This window comes from Dendropsophus ebraccatus, chromosome 1 (genome assembly GCF_027789765.1).
Source record: "Dendropsophus ebraccatus isolate aDenEbr1 chromosome 1, aDenEbr1.pat, whole genome shotgun sequence".
In the NCBI taxonomy this organism is placed as follows: domain Eukaryota; kingdom Metazoa; phylum Chordata; class Amphibia; order Anura; family Hylidae; genus Dendropsophus; species Dendropsophus ebraccatus.
This window is the reverse complement of record NC_091454.1, coordinates 96,217,848-96,236,769: the sequence shown is the minus strand read 5'-3', so window position 1 is coordinate 96,236,769 and position 18,922 is coordinate 96,217,848. Positions and strand designations below refer to the sequence as shown.

Below are 18,922 nucleotides of genomic sequence, written 5' to 3'. Positions count from 1 at the left end.
ACTCACAGCAGGATGTCAATCCCGCTGCGGGTATGTGCTATCATTAGAGTGAATGGTACCGGATCCGCAGTGGATCTCGCTCCAAATTCGCAGAAGTGAGATCCGCTGTGGATCCGGTAGTTGTGAAGGCACCCTAAAGGGGTAGTGCGGCGTTTAACTTTTATTCACTAAATAACACACGTTACAAAGTTATACAACTTTGTAATGTGTGTTATTTAAGTGAATGGCCCCCTTCCCAGTGTTCCCCCCCCACCCCGGAAGTGTGGTGCATAATACTTATGTATTCGGGTCGACAGCGAATACGTTCAGCTGCTCAGCCGCAATTGGCTGAGCAGAGTTATGCTCAGCCAATCGCGACTGAGCAGCTGATGACGAGGCAGAGGGGGGCCAGCATGAGGGAAGGCTGGAGCAGTCCGGCCGGCCTCCCGAAGAGGACGTCGTCGACCCAAGGTGGCAGCCGGGGTCAACAGCGAATGCGTAAGTATAATGCACAACACTTCCGTGCTGGGGGGAACTCGGGGAAGGGGGCCATTCACTTAAATAACACACATTACAAAGTTGTATAACTTTGCAATGTGTGTTATTTAGTGAATAAAAGTTAAATGCCGCACTACACCTTTAACATAAATAGAATACTAGCAGCACATTTATAGACAAGTTGGCCACCTAAATCCTGAGGCAGTGATTAGATTTGTCATGAAGTAACTTTCCCCACAACTAGTGACTAGTGGAAAGAATATTTTAGCAATTTGAAGTGCATTATTGCCAAATAAGGCATAATTATCTGCCCGAACATGGTCCGCTAAGCTTCTCTATTCTCTCTCCCAGCAGCACATTTATACAAGGTGCATGCTGCAAAGTAAATTCAGACTTGAAGGGAATGTCACCTAGATCTTTATACTAATGAAAACCAGACACTGAAGAGCATTTATTTTCTGATTGTACCCTGACTGGGCATTGCTATGGTAGCAGCCATCTTGCCTGGTAACAGCAGTTCACAGAGAGATACTGTACTGAGAAAGATACTGTTTTAACACTTGGTCCCACAGAAACAACTCCTTATATGGTTCTGTATATGGAAAAAGCCTTATGACTTTTAGCAGAAAAGGTTAAAAAAAACTTGGTCCTTTTTTTTTTTTTTTTTTTTTTTTTTTTTTTTTTTTTAAAGTAATTTACCCGTTATCTATTATTATTTTTTTTTTTTTTTTTAAGCTGCTAGAGATGGCAGAGTACTGTGTTCTTATGTCTCTACTTTCATTCATTTGTTTATTAGTTGTCTCCTATAAATGAAGTGGTGGAGCTCATGAATCACCTGTTGCTGCATTCTGACAGGAGATTTAGGTTGCTGTACTTGAGATTACAAAGGGGGGGAGGGCTGCTCTCATACCCCTTGCTATAAGGTAGTTATAGTTAGCTTACCAGTCTTTTCCTGTTCCAAAGGTTATCTCTTCTTGGCGCTGCACTGGAAGTACTGAGTAGCTGCTTTAGTAAGGAACTGGCGGGCGAGTGGGTTGTGTGTTTTTTTTTTTTTCCTCATTTTCATCACTTCCTTACCCCCAACCCCAGCCAAATATAAATATTATTGTGGTACAAGGATAAACTTTTAAATCCATAGTATTGCTAATTACCTCCTCTGATTAAACCAATCATATTCTTCATTGTAATCCAACAATAGAAGCAAGTATAGGCTTTACTTCCACATACACACCTATATAGGTAATGAACAGTCACTAACTAGGCCACAGTACCAAAGTGTACATATGTTGCTGCTCAGCAATATGAAGAGAAAAAGTCAGCTCAAATCAGTGTCTGAAGTGTGGAAAAAATCTTGTGGCACTTGCCAATCCTACTCAGAACTTTATTAATGCATTAAAAGCAGGTGCGTAGTTCTGTTTTGGGCCTAAATTGTATGCAATAATAAAGTTCTGAGAAGGATTGGTGAGTGCTGCAAGATTTTTTTTTTCTTCTTTTTTTACCTATATCGGACATATTTTTCATTGTGAATCCACTACACATCCATTTCACCTGATTTGCTTTTGTTGAAGTTCTGTAAATGTACAGGTTACAGGAATGTTGTCATACCAGATTCTTTGTCTATATGTATATGGTTATAACATGTCATTACCATGTTATGGGGCCTGTGAAGTATGTCCTGGACTACTTGTGTAGCTTCAATACCTGATGCAGTAAAAACAATTGACATTAAGGTGTCCATGTGAGTATGTGTAGTATGTGTACATGCAATCATCACTCTCCACATGTAGAAAGTTGTGCCCACGTTTGGCTGAAAGTTAGTATGGCTGACATACACACGTTTGGCTGCTTTTGAGATATGCCAGCTGTCATACCCAATCACACTAAACAGTGTTATCAACCAGGTTTGTGGACAGGAAACTGTGGGGTAGATATTTAGCCAAATAAAAATGGGTATCCCCAGAAACTACTTTTAAAGGGATATGCCTACTTCACTGTGTTGTGCTGCTGCAGCGCTAGTGATAGACTGTTTCCCTAACTGTGATGTTTGTTTTTTTTACCCCCTTTATCCCCTTATTACCAGATCTGTTTTGCCTCCTTGTGTTTGAGCAGCTAAAACGTTGTTGTATATACATTTGTAGATGTGAATATCCCAACAAAAAACAGCGATCACTGAGCTCAAGGAAATCAGCAACAAAAAAACAGTGGAGTGCTCACTCTAGAGTCTCCACTGATGCCTTGCCCCCTATAAATTTAAATATGCAAAAAAGGGGTCCGTGGAGACTGTCACAAGTTTTAAAACGGGAATAGCCAAATATCCCTCCAGGGAAGGAAAACCTGTTGCCAAGGGGTGCCTCCCAGTGCGGAGTTCACCAAACCACCCTGATACATAGCCCCTTAAGTCCCACTCGGTTGCGAGCATTGGAACATAAATAGGGAAGTACCCAATTTTTGCATCAAAGTCTGTGGTGAGTAGGGCTGGACAGTATACCGTAAAAATACCGATACCGTCACTGGCGTTGGTTAACCGACTTCAACTTAGCCATGACGGTAATTGCGGTGTTTTTGTATTTCTATGACCCCGCGCCCATCCTGTCAGAGCCCCACGCGCGCGCACACAAGCCGCCCGGCACGAACGCTGCAAGTCATGTGCAGCGATGCCGGTATCGGAGCGGGAGCTGGAGGAGCAGCAGGGCACAGGTGACAATGCCGCCCTCCCCCGCCCTGTGCGCGCACCTGTCCACCCTCTCTGAGGCCCCGTCCTGCCGCACCTGTCCCGTCCATGCGCCCACCATCCGTCCGGTCCAGCGTCCCTGCACACTGAGGGGAGTACAGGACAGCCGCCCTCACGTGCTCCAGCTCTGACATGGCCGCGTCCCTGCACACACAGCACAACGAGTGCAGCGCTCGCCGGCCGGGTGTGGGGGCGCTCGGACAGGTACCCCCCTCCCCCCACGTTGTCCTGTCTGTGCAGGGACGCGCCCATGTCGGAGGTGGAGGAGTAGCTGACCTGTAGTTCCCTCAGTAACAGTACAGGACTGTAATATATGAGGAATGATGGGCTGCAGCAGGCAGGATAAGTTATTGCTGTGTGTGGTATCCTGCCTGCTGAAGCACATCTATTCCTCCTATGTTACAGCCCTGTACTGTTACTGAGGGGACTACAGTCATACACCCCTGTCTGCCCCCCGCCCCCCCGTACAGTCATACACCGCTGTCCCCCCCCCCCCGTACAGTCATACACCGCTGTCCCCCCCCCTGTACAGTCATACACCGCTGTCCCCCCCCCTGTACAGTCATACACCGCTGTCCCCCCCCCTGTACAGTCATACACCGCTGTCCCCCCCCCCTGTACAGTCATACACCGCTGTCCCCCCCCCCCTGTACAGTCGTACACCGCTGTCCCCCCCTGTACAGTCGTACACCGCTGTCCCCCCCTGTACAGTCGTACACCGCTGTCCCCCCCTGTACAGTCGTACACCGCTGTCCCCCCCTGTACAGTCGTACACCGCTGTCTGCCCCCCCCCCCGTGTAGTCATACACCCCTGTATAGTAACACACCCCTTTCCACCCTCCCTGTCTACTCATACACCCCTTTCTGTCCCCCTGCCTAGTCATACACCCCTTTCTGTCCCCCTGCCTAGTCATACACCCCTTTCTGTCCCCCCCCCCCTCGTATAGTCATACACCCCTTTCTGTCTCCCTGCCTAGTCATACACCCCTTTCTGTCCCCCTGCCTAGTCATACACCCCTTTCTGTCCCCCTGCCTAGTCATACACCCCTTTCTGTCCCCCTGCCTAGTCATACACCCCTTTCTGTCCCCCCGCCTAGTCATACACCCCTTTCTGTCCCCCCGCCTAGTCATACACCCCTTTCTGTCCCCCCGCCTAGTCATACACCCCTTTCTGTCCCCCCGCCTAGTCATACACCCCTTTCTGTCCCCCCGCCTAGTCATACACCCCATCCCCCCTGTATAGTCACACCTCTGTCCCTATGTACTCCCATGTATAGTCCTGTACCCAATCCCTATGTACTTCCCTTTGTATCTTCTGTATAGTAATACTCCCCTATCCACCCCCCCACCCCCATATAGTCATACACTTCTATCCCTATGTACCTCCTGTATAGTAATACACCCCAATCCCTATGGACTCCCATGTATAGTCATACACCTCTGTCCCTATGTACTCCCATGTATAGTCCTGTACCCAATCCCTATGTACTTCCCTTTGTATCTTCTGCATAGTAATACTCCCCGATCCACCCCCCCACCCCCATATAGTCATACACTTCTATCCCTATGTACCTCCTGTATAGTAATACACCCCAATCCATCCCCCCCATATAGTCATATACACCTATCCACCCCCCCCCCCCCCCATATAGTTATACACATGTATTCCTATTTGACCCCCTGTGTATACACATCCTGTAGAGGCTGTATACCTGTATATGACAAAGAGTAATAATGATAATAGACTAACCATGGGTTGCTGCTCAGTTCTTGTAATCAAAATATCGCCAGTTTGGCATGGCAAGTGGGTGTGGTTTACTAAAAGGGCATAATTATCCTTGGAATTAACGTTACCGCGGCTACATGTGCGATAAACCGCGATATTGATTTAGGCCAATATCGCCCAGCCCTAGTGGTGAGTATTGCGACATAAGGGTGCCAAGGCAGGCATCCATCCACAGACAGCTGTTTTGGGGTAGTTGCCCCTTGTCAATGTGGTGAATGTGAGGTCTTGTTTATGAAGCAGAAATTGTATGTCTTTGTGTGGGTGTGTAGTTGGGTGGTACACATAAATAACCTTGCAATTTTATAATAATTTTTTTGTGCCATGAATGTTTTGGTAATTTTTTTTTTTTTAATTAATGAAGTGAACTGATTATGCAGGTTCTTATGGTAGATACCCAGTATATGTCAATTTTTTACTTTTATTTAAGAACTATAAAATGTGGTTCTGTACTAAATCAATTCTTATTTAAAAAAAAAAACAAAAAAAACCCATTATTTTCCTTTTATTTTGGCTGTGCTCTGGAGGATTCTTTGCAACCAGAGCTAGTTATAAGGGACAGCTCTGGTTCTTTGTATAGCAGCAGCCCCAGAGCTGCAAAGCCCCAGCAACAGATTAAGGACCTACACCGACTGTCATAAAGACAGTGGGCAGTCAGCCATTTAAACCTTTATAGTTTGACCCCTTGTGTTAAACGAGTTAAAATCTACCGAAAGAGGTGTTGGGAGTTCCCTTACTGAAGTGTCTTGGTCTGAGTAATTATGTGACCAATCAATACCCTTAGTGTCACTATGTAAATAGGTATCGCCATCTGGGCATGTAGATCATATCCACAGGATGCCCTGACACCTGCATATATGTGGAATTATAGCAAACCCCTGTTTAGATTTGACAGGATTATGAGTGTCTTGAGTTTACTAAGAATGTCTCTTTTACTCCAGGCGTGCATTGATGATAACCTCGAAATGGTCAAGTTTCTTGTGGAGAATGCAGCCAGTATTAACCAACCAGATAATGAAGGCTGGATACCACTGCATGCTGCTTCTTCCTGTGGATATGTTGACATAGCAGAGTAAGTTGGTCATTCTAACTATAGGTCAAATGTATCCAAATAGGAATAAAACCATATTACTTAGATGCTGATTTTGGTTCCTTTTTTATTTGGAGATAAGCTGTAGCTCAAAATGTGTATATGACAATGAATGGTAACCAACCCAGCAGATCACTTCCTATTTATGTCAGCATTGTGTAGAGCCATACTGTCCACCATATTGGTATTAATAGTAGGGTTTGTACACTAATGGCTAGGTTTCTTTAACTTTTTTTCTGTTTCTTGCAGATATTTAATTAGTCAAGGAGCAAATGTGGGGGCAGTGAATAGTGAAGGTGACACTCCATTAGACATTGCAGAAGAAGAGGCCATGGAAGAAGTACTTCAGAATGAAGTTAATCGTCAAGGTACCAGTACCACATTTCTAAGCAAGATTTTAAAACTGTTATTTTCTAAATGTTTTGAAGTTTTTTTGTTTTTTTTTCTGAGATCAAAAGAATAGGCCAGAGGGTGGTATTACTCACCTGACAATTCTGCTGTTCCAGTGTCAATGCTTTCTCTCCTCACCTTCACGACGGCACCATAGGAGGATGGGTTGTACCCTAGGGACAGGAAAAAGCACGAGAGGTTAAAAGCCCCTCCCCTTCCCTCCAGCACCAGTGCTTTTTCCTGTCCTGCTAGGGCAGACACGAGAGGGGGGGATCCGCGTGAAGATGAGGAGAGATCCCCCAAGAAGAAAGAAGATTAAAGGAGAGGGGTCGATCGGGGCCTTCGGTCTCCTTCCTCCCCCGTCCTTTACCTGAGGGTCCGGCGTCTTCAGAGACCTCGCTCCCGGAATCAGGTACGGTGCGCGGCGGCTGCGGCAGCAATCGGCAGTGCGAGGGGTCCGGCGGGCCACTCTCCTACTGCTAGACGGGTCCGGCGACTTCCGGATGTAGGCCGCAATCTCGGCCTTCAGCCGGAAATACGTCAGCCGGACGACATTCCGCGCGCACACCGGAAGTGCGTCATAGCACTTCCGGTCCGGCGCCATCTTTAAAAAGACAGCGCGAGCGGACCGGATCGTCTGCATGAAGATGGATTCCTCCGCTGCAGAAAAGACTACCTCGGCGGTAACCGTGAGTAACCATATTACAGTCACGCTTCCGTGTGCCGATCTCTGCAAACCAGTGCGCTTCCAATGCCAACTCTGCATATGGGGCCTACTCGGGTTCTGGTTTACACATCACCTGGTTCACTCTGCTTACACTTAGTCACCAGGGGTTAAAGTTATATCACGTCTATCTGGGTGCATAGAGAGATTCATGAGAGATTATTCTCACATAGATTCTTGGCTCTCATATTTATCTAGGAGTCTAAAGAATCTGCTGCATCTACTTCTACAAAGAAAAAAGAATTAAAGAGTAAAACACCTGCAAAGTTATGTGTATCCTGCAATTGCAGGATTCCATCTAACTACAAAAAGAACATCTGCGCAGGATGTATTGGAGACATTATTAAAAAAGATAGATCTTCCTTTTTGGAAGACATAAGGAAAATGATGAAGGACGAAATAGCTGCGTCCTTGGCCAGAGAGCCTACCATACCCGCTCAGGAGATACCTTCTACTGCGCCGCAGACCGTTGCCCCTCCAGAATCTCTGCCAGTGGAACCTATTATCAGGGATACTTCCCCAGCTATTTCCCAACTCAGGGAACCTGTATCCCTAGCACCGGCTTCCATGGAATCTGAGTCCGCTATGTCTGTGGCGTCCTCCTCTAAAAGAAAGAGACACTCGTCAGACTCATCCTGTGAATCTGGTCAGATCCCTGAGTCTCTGGATCTGATGTCAGATGAGACAGAGTATAAAGAGGAGCATAAAAAATATATGTTTTCCTCGGATCATACTCTGCCACTTCTCAGAGCAGTGAGGAGTGCTCTTGGATTCGAAGAAATTCAAGAGGAAATACCGGCAAAAGACCAAATGTTTCAGGGGCTTAGACCAAAGAAAAGATTGGTCTTCCCCGTACATGACACACTCCAGGCCTTAATTATGGATGAATGGTCGGACCCCGAGAAAAGGTTACAGATCCCGGGTGAGATCAAAAGACGTCTCCCATTTAGTGATACAGACACAGAGAATTGGGGAGAAATCCCATTAATTGATGCCCAAATGGCCAAGGTGACAAAAAAGACCCTTCTGGCATTTGAGGATTCCTCACAGCTTAAAGACCCAATGGATCGCAAAGCCGAGAGTTTGCTTAGGAGATCCTGGGAGACGGCAGCATACTCTATTAAAAACAACATTGCATCCACATGTGTAGCAAGAGCCCTACACCTGTGGATAGGACAACTAGAGGAACACCTAAACAGTGATTGCTCTAGGGAGAGAATCATTAGTTCTCTACCACTACTAAAAGATGCAACCGCTTTCCTTTCAGATGCCACGGCAGAATCAGTAAGATTCGCTGCGAAAGACGGGGCCTTGACAAACGCGGCACGCAGGGCCCTCTGGCTAAAGAACTGGACGGGTGACTCCACATCCAAAGCTAAACTATGTGGAATCCCCTTTAAAGGGAAATACGTATTTGGTTCCGCATTAGATACAATTATTGAGAAAAGTGCGGATAAAAAGAAGGCTATTCCAGAGAATAAAACGCCCCAGAAAAAAGAACAGTTTAAAAAACCCAGATACCAGGACTCCTATAGGGGCAAAGGTAAAGGGGGTCGCTGGAGTTATCCAAAAGGGGGCAAAGGTAAAAATATTTTTTATAGCCCCAAGGCCTCCCAGGATAAGCAATGACGCTTGTCCTGTAGGGGGGAGACTGTCGGAATTTTCACAAGCCTGGGACACTATCACAGACAACAGCTGGATACTAAATATTATCAAGGAAGGGTATCAGATAGAACTAACTCACCCTCCCCCAGAAAGATTTGTCATCTCCCGACAGTCTCCAGGTCCCCTACAAACAGAAATGGTGGTAAGCGTACTAAATCTCCACCGCATGAAGGTCATTTCTCCTGTTCCCCGAGAAGAAAGGGGCTCAGGCCACTACTCAAGCCTATTCCTAGTAAAAAAACCAAACGGTACATACCGGTTAATAATAAATCTCAAACCACTGAACAAACATGTAAAATATATAAGGTTCAAGATGGAATCGATAAAATCTACTACTCCACTCATAGCCAAAAATGCCTGGATGATCTCTCTGGATCTCCAAGACGCATACTATCATGTGCCGATTCACCCACAATCTCAGAAGCTTCTGAGATTTGCACTAACAATAAACACAAAGATATGCCACTTTCAATTCAGGGCCCTTCCCTTCGGGATATCGTCGGCGCCCAGGATCTTCAGCAACATCATGTCAGAAGTCGTATCACACCTACACATACAAGGGATAAACATGGTGGCATATCTGGACGATCTGCTAATAATAGCAGAGTCTCAAGAGAGGATCTTACAAGATCTACAGACCACCCAAAATCTACTCCAGTCCCTAGGGTGGATCATAAACACAAAAAAGTCGGATTTTATACCATCCCCCCGGAAAGTTTTTCTGGGGATCCTCCTGGATTCCGACCTGCAGATGTCGTTTCTCCCAGAGGAAAAAATAGTAAAGATAATGGAGAAAATCCAGAAATTCAAAACAAAGACACTTCCTTCTGTCAGGGAGGCAATGTCCGTTCTGGGGTCTATGACAGCTTGCATCCCGGCAGTCCCCTGGAGTCAAGCCCACTCCAGATCCCTACAGGCTCAAATACTAAAAATCTGGGACAAAAAACCTACGGGCCTCGAAAGGACCTTCACTCTTACTTCCCAGGTCAGGTCTTCACTGAGCTGGTGGCTTATAAGACGGAACCTGGAAAAGGGAACAGAATGGAACCCCCAAACAAAACAAGTAATGAGGACAGACGCAAGTCAGTCGGGTTGGGGTGCTCAGGTAGGAGCGAAGATCTTTCAGGGTGTATGGGATCCAGAAACCCTGAAACAATCTTCAAATGTGAAGGAACTAAAAGCAGTCCAGACATCCTTGATATCTGCTCTAGATATCCTAAAAGGGACTCATGTGCATATCCTGTCAGACAATATGACAACGGTTGCCCACCTTCGACATCAAGGCAGCGCAAAAAACAACAGGCTATGGAAAATCTCTCAGCAAATATTCTCCTGGGCAGAGATTCATCTGTTATCCCTTTCAGCTACACACCTGAGAGGAATAGACAACATACAGGCAGATTTTCTCAGCAGGAACACAATTCACCCGGGCGAATGGTGCCTAAACAACCAACTCTTCCTGCAACTGGTGGAACGCTGGGGCAAACCGCAGATAGATCTGTTTGCCACCAGGCAAAATCGAAAAGCAGAAAAGTTTTTCTCTCTGAATCCTGCAGATCACCCTACCGGAATAGACGCACTAACACAGAGATGGTGCTTCAAGATGGCTTACGGGTTTCCACCAATCCCGCTAATTCCCAGGGTGCTCCAGAAGATACGGGAAGGGAGCCTAAAAATAATACTGGTCGTCCCGTATTGGCCGAGGAGAGGTTGGTTTGGCCTTCTAAAGTCTCTGGCCTTGGAGGAACCGATCCTTCTCCCTCAGTCTCCAGACTTGCTGTTCCAGGGCCCAATACTACACCCGGAACCTCAAAAATTCCATCTATCTGCCTGGATCCTGAAGAATCAATGTTAAGGAGCAGAGGATTATCAGAGACCGTAATCTCTACTCTGATGAAAAGCAGGAAAAGGGTAACAGCAGCTATCTACCTTAAGGTATGGAAGGTCTTTTCCTCCTGGTGTGGAACCCCTCCTCCTTTTCCAGCAGAGCCCAATATTTCTCAAATACTGGACTTTTTGCAATCAGGACTATCAAAGGGCCTCAAACCCGCTACACTAAAGGTACAGGTCTCGGCGCTCTCAGCGATCTATGATATAGATTTGGCGAATCACCGCTGGATAAAAAGATTTATTCGCGCTGCCTCGAGAATAAATCCAACAGTACAAAACATACATCCACCTTGGGATCTAAACGTTGTATTGGAAGGACTTACAGGAGCCCCATTTGAACCCCTAGATGAGACAAACCTGAAGCTCCTCTCCTACAAAACCGTCTTCCTCGTAGCTATCTGTTCAGCTAGAAGAATAGGCGAGATACAGGCTTTGACTACACGACAACCGTATTGTACGATCTCAGAGGATCGTATAGTTCTGAAGACTGATCCCTCATTTCTACCTAAAGTGGTTTCCAACTTCCACAAGTCCCAGGACGTCATACTCCCCTCTTTTTGTCCAAACCCCAAAAATCACTTAGAGAGGAAATTTCAGACCTTAGATGTCAGAAGAATAGTCCTGAAATATATCGAGACAACCGCCCCATGGCGGATAGACGAAAATCTCTTTCTACAATTTCAGGGGAGAAATAAGGGGAAGAAGTCATCCAAAAGTACCATTGCAAGATGGATAAGGAATGCCATTATACAGGCATACCAAGCGCAGAATCTTCCATCTCCTATTAATATCCGAGCCCATTCTACAAGATCAATATCAACCACCTGGGCTGAAAGAGCATCTGTTTCTATAGAACAGATTTGCAGAGCAGCGACATGGTCGTCTCCTCACACATTTTTGAAACACTACCGGCTACAACTACAAAGTAACGAAGACCTGTCCTTCGGACGCAGGGTTCTTCAGGCTGTAGTCCCTCCCTAAAGGTAATTGCTGGTATTACTCCTATGGTGCCGTCGTGAAGGTGAGGAGAGAAAATAGGATTAGTCCTTACCGGTAAGCCGGTTTCTTCGAACCTTCACGACGGCACCAGTTACCCTCCCTAGTATTATATATATAATGTATGATACTCACGTGGTGCTAAAGTTCTGTTATAAAGACACTGGTGCTGGAGGGAAGGGGAGGGGCTTTTAACCTCTCGTGCTTTTTCCTGTCCCTAGGGTACAACCCATCCTCCTATGGTGCCGTCGTGAAGGTTCGAAGAAACCGGCTTACCGGTAAGGACTAATCCTATTTTTCCCTTGCCTTAAAAAAGGTGTAGTGTATTGTATCTTAGCAGTGTAAGGGTCATATTAGACCAAGAGATTTTTCATTTTCAACGATTAACGATAAACAATCACATTTGGGAACAATCGCTTTTGACAACGACCTGAAAAAGTTAACACTAACTCACAGAACAATAGTAGGTAGTTACCATCACTACGAAGACCATTTACCCCTTCTGAACCCAGCAAAAAAAAAAAAGGAAAAATATATACATACACGGAAGATTAGTGAATATTGGCAAACAATGAACAATGATTTTAGGGTCAGCTTTAAAAGATTTAGTGAACGTCACACTAATTTTTTTTTATCGTTTCCTGCATACATGTGGAATAATTATCGTTTAAATTCCTATCCCGTGTAATAGGGCCTTTAGATCTCTATGAAAGTGTGTTGGCTGCCCCAACCGACTGCTGAAATGTCATAATTGTCTATTGTCAGTCTACTTATAATTGCTGGCCTGTGTGTTTTGGTGTGACTAGAAATTTAATTTCTTTACAGTATATGTCATTTTAATTTCACTCCCCTGCTCTTTCAGTTATGGATTCTTAAAAGAAAATAAATCCCAAAGGATATACATTTGACATCAGAGTAGATTTAATGTTTGTCTTCCTGGAACATCTTTTCCAAGGCCATAAAACAAAAATAGAGGAAATGTGTTCAGTATGCTGCACATTATGACAAAGCCGGGAAAAGAACATTAAACAGAACGTGAAGTGATGCTCCTCCTTATCCCTAATTTATTTATAACCTTTTATTTTTTTTTTAAGGTGATTGGTCAAAGCATAATACTGGCTGCATTGCGGTCCCTCACCTTAAAGGGGTCTTCCCTTATTAACTATTATAATTTTAACTTTCAGGGCTAGTCAAGTAAAATATTTTTGCAAATACACCACTCTGCTCCAAAAACAGTAGTGAAACTGATGCACACACACAGTGCAGATGTATAGGGGTTTAAAGTTCACACTACAGTTATATATCATATCAACAGAAGCCAACAACAGTGGTGGGTATACCCCAGCAAAAGATGTCAATTTCTTAGTAACTTGCCATGTACCCTTGAGCATCAGTTGCACCTTAAGAGGGACATTTCATGCTGTACCGCAGTCTCCGGCAGCCTTTCTCTAATGATGCAACTTCGATGAGCTGGACCATTGTCGTCCATGACAATGAAATTAGGTCTGTGTTGTTAAAGGGGTTGTTCATCTAACCTGCCGATATCTCCATATAGTGCACTGGGCCCTGAGAATAAGGGTAAGTTTCTTACCTTCATCCTTGGCAGAGTTTTTATATTACCTGTTTATTTCCTATGCTAATGATACTTGTTGTCATAATAGAGGTGGGTCTACCAGCCCCAGTGCTCTAAAACACCTCATTAACATAGGGAGTAAACTAGTAATATTATGAAAACTCTGCCAAGGATGAAGGTAAGAAACTTACCCTTGTTATCAGGGCCCCGTGCACTATATAAGGATATTGGCAGGTTAGATGCTTCTGATCTGCTGATAAATTCCCTTTAAAGCAAATATACCTTTTAATACTTATTATTTTTGTATATCTTGAGCAGGTATTGATGTTGAAGCTGCTAGGAAAGAGGAAGAGAGGATTATGCTTAGAGATGCAAGACAGTGGCTGAACAGTGGACAGATAAATGATGTGCGGCATACAAAATCTGGCGGCACAGCTCTGCATGTAGCAGCTGCAAAAGGTTACACTGAAGTTTTAAAGTAAGTATTCCTAGACAAAGCATTAAGTAAATAATTGTAGTACTGGCAATCACTTTAAGTAAGACATAAGAAGCTATCCATCATAAACTGTGATACTGCAGTAGCCATACCAGTGCTATACCCTTGCCTCCTTCGATCCGCCACAGTTGCCGTTTTCCGGGCTTTTTGCTATCTGCTGCTGTCATCTTATTCACAACGTCCATTGATGTGCTGTTCCCACAGCAAATGGCCATTTCTTGTCGTAATGGCGCATCAGCAGATGAGAAAAAGATGACAGCGAGAGGCCTGGGAATCGGCAGCTGTGCACAAGTGGAACAGGTAAGTTTACAGCACTGGCAGAACAAAGGGGTCGCGCAGTAATTTTCTTTCACGTCTGACCCTAATCTCCACTGACATAATCTGTCTGTGGACAGTTGGTCTATTGGCCTGTAAGATGTGATACTGAAGCATCTGTGAACATCCTGCATCCTTTATAAATGCCAACACTTTATCTTAACCTATATGATATCTGTTTAGTCTCTTGTTAGTACGAACATTGTGGCCTGTATATAGCTGAATAAACAACTTATTTGTCTGCAGGCTTTTAATTCAAGCGGGTTATGATATTAATGTTAAAGATTATGATGGTTGGACGCCACTCCATGCAGCTGCTCACTGGGGTAAAGAAGAAGCTTGTAGGATCCTTGTCGAAAATCTCTGTGATATGGATACTGTCAACAAAGTGGTAAGATTTATTTAAACAATAATAACATTATCATGCTTTCACATGTAGAAGCAGATTTTTTTTTATTTTTAGTCCAACCCAAAGAGTTTTGAGTTGCTGGGTATGTGTAATTCTTGAAGTTACAGGCAAGATGCCTGCAGCTCTGATATCTGAGGTATACTCTTCTTGCTGCTTTAAGAGGTTAAAGGGGATATCCATTGCTACAAAAACATGGCCACTTTCTTTCAGAGACAACACTACTCTTGTCTCCAGTTCAGGTGCGGTTTGCAATCAAGCTCTATTCACTTCAATGGAACTGAGTAGCAAAACCCCGCCTAAGCTGGAGACAAGAGTGGGGCTGGCTCTTGAAGAAAGTGGCCATGTTTTTAAAGAACTGGATAACCCCTTTAAAGAAACTTGACATGTCGCAGAAACGTGTCAAAATTAGGTTCAGCTTTTCTGTTCTCAGACCCCCACAGATGCATGCCATGCACTTTTCCCAGTTATATATAGCTATGTGATTCACTCCTCAGCTCATTACTCAACCAGAATGTCAGAAGATGGGCATAGACTTAAATTGCAGCCGGTCTATCTTAATTAATTAGTTTGCATGCTGAGCATGAGAGGGAAGCGCTCACCCACACACTTCAGGCTATATCTGTTGATTTGAAGGGGGTCTCAGCAGTGAGGCCCTTTCACATAGCTGTAATCCTGTCCACCATTGCAGATCTGCAGTTATGGACAGTTTGCAGATGTAACAGTCTGCAGTTTATACAGACCGATTGATTAAAATGAGAGATCCATAATAGGCAGTATTTTTTTAAAAACACGTCATGGAGAGAAAGGAGCTGCTGCACATCACACCTATGGCTGATACTAGTGCTGCTAAGCTTATTTTAAAAACAAATGTCAGGATGTTGGCATATAATTTGATCAAACCATACCGCCCCGTGTACCACGTGCAGGTCTCCTGGTTCACACTGGTCCCTACGCTAACTCCACACTGTGTCGGTCGATGGCCGCCAACCCCGCTAAGGGTGCACCTGCAGGGAAGGGAGGCAATGGAATGGCCCTGCAACCCCAATGTCACAGGACTAAACCCAAAATGCCCCACCAATACCCAGCACCACCAGTTTTTTTTTTTTTTTTTTGCAGCACAGATCTGTAACAGGTGTGGAGGTTTGTATGGGGATGTAGAAAATAAATTATTGGTTCCACGATGTGTCAGCTCTTGCTGATGAGCAATTGCAGACAGAATATGTGGGTTTGTGAAATGTCTAAACATTTGACATGTCTGTGCAACATGTTAGAAGTTTACTTAAAGCGACTCTGTACCTACAATCTGACCCCCCACCCCCCAAACCACTTGTACCTTCGGATAGCTGCTTTTAATCCAAGATCTGTCCTGGGGTCTGTTTGGCAGGAGATGCAGTTATTGTCCTTTTAAAAAAACAACTTTTAAACTTGCAGCCCCGTGCCCAACGGCTGTGTATGCATTAGGCTGGCACAACCTCTCTGTCCTTCCTCCCCACCCCCCTCCTCATTAAGAATGCTCCAGGCAGATTTTCTGCTATTCATCACCTGTGTGAGCACGGCACATGGGCTGGATCGTTAAGGCACCTGTGCAATGTTCAGACAGGAGAAAATGTTCTAGGGGCATTCCTAATAATTAAGAGGGTGGGGAAGAGGGACTGAGAGGGTGTGCCAGCCTAATGCATACACAATCTAAGCCACACCAATTTGACACAGGGCTTCAAGTTTAAAAGGTGTTTTTTAGGACAATAACTGCATCACCTGCCGACCGGACCCCAGGACAGATCTTTGATTATAAGCAGCTATCTGAAGGTACAAGTGGTTTGGGGGCGGGGACAGATTGTGGGTACAGAGTTTCTTTAAATGGCTCATGGTTTTCTACTACTTGCAAAGTGGCTACATTTATTGGATAGGTGGATGCAGTTTTCTAACTATCCCAGATGCCTCTGATAGCAGACTTTAAAAGTATAGCAAACCAGATTTTGTCTGCAATCCATTAGCTATTCTGACTATTCTTTGATCTAGATATAGACACCTGTTTTTTAAGTATTGAATAATTGATTTCAAGTGATATTTTCTTGCAGGGTCAAACAGCATTTGATGTTGCAGATGAAGATATTTTGGGATATTTGGAAGAACTTCAGAAGAAACAAAATCTGGTTGGTATAATGCTTTATCAGTATGTTCTGACTTTACCTCCTCCTGTGGTCCTATTCCTATAATCCAGTGCTTCTCAACTTTAGTCCTCATGGCCCACTAACAGGTCACGTTTTGTGGATATCCTATACAAAGAACACCTGTGATAAAACCTGATGCAGAGAGTATAACTGTATTCAGGGCTGTGGAGTTGGTAAGCCGCAGCTTTGACTCCAACACCGACTCCAGAATTTTATCAGGGACTGACTCCGACTACAGCTTCCTCATAAATGGCTAGACACAAGGAGAAGTAGAACTGGCTCAGCAGCTTCTTCCTAATGTCCTACGTGATCCTGGGGCGAATTCTGAGTGAGTAAGAAAGATATAAAAAAAGAAAATTCTCCTCTGTGTGTGCAGTGGGTAAGTGGGCATTTCTGAGATGGGCCGCCACATCACCATTGGGAACCTGGCAGGGGAAACTTGAGCTGTGATGCCACACTTTGGGGGACCGGGTAAATAAGACTATTTATTATGATCCCACCACCCCCTGCCCCCTCTGGATTTTTCACTGTTGCCCAGAATACCCCTTTAATATTTGCCTTTCTCTCTCCCTCTAACATACACAGCCTGCTGCGACCATAGTGCGCACACACACGCAGCCTGATGAATTAATAGTGTGCGCACACGGTCTGCTGCAGCCATAGCCATTTTTATGGAAAAAACTAAGCTGTCATTGCAAAGTACAATTGGAGTCACAAAAATGAGGGCTCAGATAGGTCTGTAGATTGGAAAACTCAACAGTAGTAATTATGTCACCTGTGAAATACAAAGAAAATTTCGTAAAACATGACCTGTTGGTGAGCTATGAGGACTGGAATTGAAAAGCAGGACCATAACCTTTCCTTTTGTAACAGGAGTATTTTTGCTAACTCACTGTGGAACTGCTGCTTTTATTTATTATTTGTGTTAGTGAATGGTTATTCTAAAAGCATGTTGATGTTTCCTTTCAGCTTCTTAGTGAAAAACAAGAGAAATCACCTTTAATAAAGTCAACAACTACAGAAAACAATCAGTCACTGAAATCACTGAAAAAGTAAGCATTGTCAAAACTTACAGTAGATAAGATACAAATGATACATATATAAAATGGCTGAGTTTATTGGTTTGAGCGGGCATTGATCAAGTGGTTGGTGCTGGTAATTTAGATTTTTTTTTTTTTCTCACGCATACGCTGTGAGAATATATAAACTACTAAAATGCCATACTTCACCTATCCCCTGCTGCAGTTTTTTTTTCTTTTTTATACATCCTTGGTAACCTTCCCAATCTCTACTTCCTGGTGGTCCTTGTTAGAAGAAGTAAAACGTGGGTGCTGCAGCCCCTCACTGGCTGTGGTGGTTGCTCTGTACAGCCAAGAACTAGGAGGTAAACAGGTGGGGAACCTGGGATGTTTCAGAGCATGAGCAATTGTACCTTGGTTGAAGAGGTTTTCCACTTAAAACTTAGAGGATGTACCACCAGGTACATCCTCTTGAATTTAACACACCGATAGAACGGCGCCCTCATGTGGAAGCCTGTGCCGCAGTCCGTTTTTCAAAACTGACCCCGGTTCCCGTGTGCGGCGCCAGTCTATCCAGCAGTATCGGGCCGTGCTGAAGCACTGGAGGTCGTCCAGCCCGCCCCCCAGTGGTGTGTTAACTTCAAGAGGATGTACCTGGTGGTACATGCTCTTTAAAGGGGTACTCCTGCCCGGGGGTATTTTTAAGCTATGGCCGGTGAGGGGGTGGTTATAGACGGCGGCGGTCACTTACCTCCCTGGTTCCAGCACCGGGTCCTGGATTGCGCCGCCCCGTACACCCGTCCCGTGGCCACTTCCTGGTGTGAGCTGCGGCATGAGACGTGACGTCTCAAGGAAGCTCAGCCATTCAGCGGCTGTAGCGGAGCCCCGCCACAGGACGAGTAAGCAATTGCATGGGGTCAAACCTCTGTACCCCCAGCAGCTTTTTACCACAGTACAACAATAAATTTAATTTCTTTATAACACTAACATTTTCTGGGAATTATTTTTTCTTTGCTTATATACATTTAAGAAAATAATTCAATCCCTTACTGATTTTGTAAGTTGGACCACTTACAAAGACATAAACAGTATCATTTTATGGGTAGGTTAATTCTAAAAGTGAGAGAGAATATCAGAAATTAAAATCACATTTGTATGAATTTATTTGCATTTTACTTAGAGAAAGAAGTATT

At 44.5% G+C, this 18,922-nt stretch overlaps 1 protein-coding gene across 5 annotated transcripts in view; it reads left to right on the top strand.

Moving 5' to 3' along the window:
• PPP1R12A (protein phosphatase 1 regulatory subunit 12A) overlaps window positions 1–18,922 on the top strand; it is a 113,694-nt gene that overhangs the window by 38,117 nt on the left and 56,655 nt on the right. For all 5 annotated transcript variants that reach the window (XM_069975678.1, XM_069975686.1, XM_069975658.1 and 2 more), the window contains exons 2-7: window positions 5,933–6,063; window positions 6,331–6,449; window positions 13,638–13,797; window positions 14,377–14,521; window positions 16,618–16,692; window positions 17,680–17,762. In XM_069975678.1, the coding sequence (XP_069831779.1) occupies window positions 5,933–6,063; window positions 6,331–6,449; window positions 13,638–13,797; window positions 14,377–14,521; window positions 16,618–16,692; window positions 17,680–17,762 (713 nt within the window). The remainder of the gene's footprint in view (window positions 1–5,932; window positions 6,064–6,330; window positions 6,450–13,637; window positions 13,798–14,376; window positions 14,522–16,617; window positions 16,693–17,679; window positions 17,763–18,922) is intronic.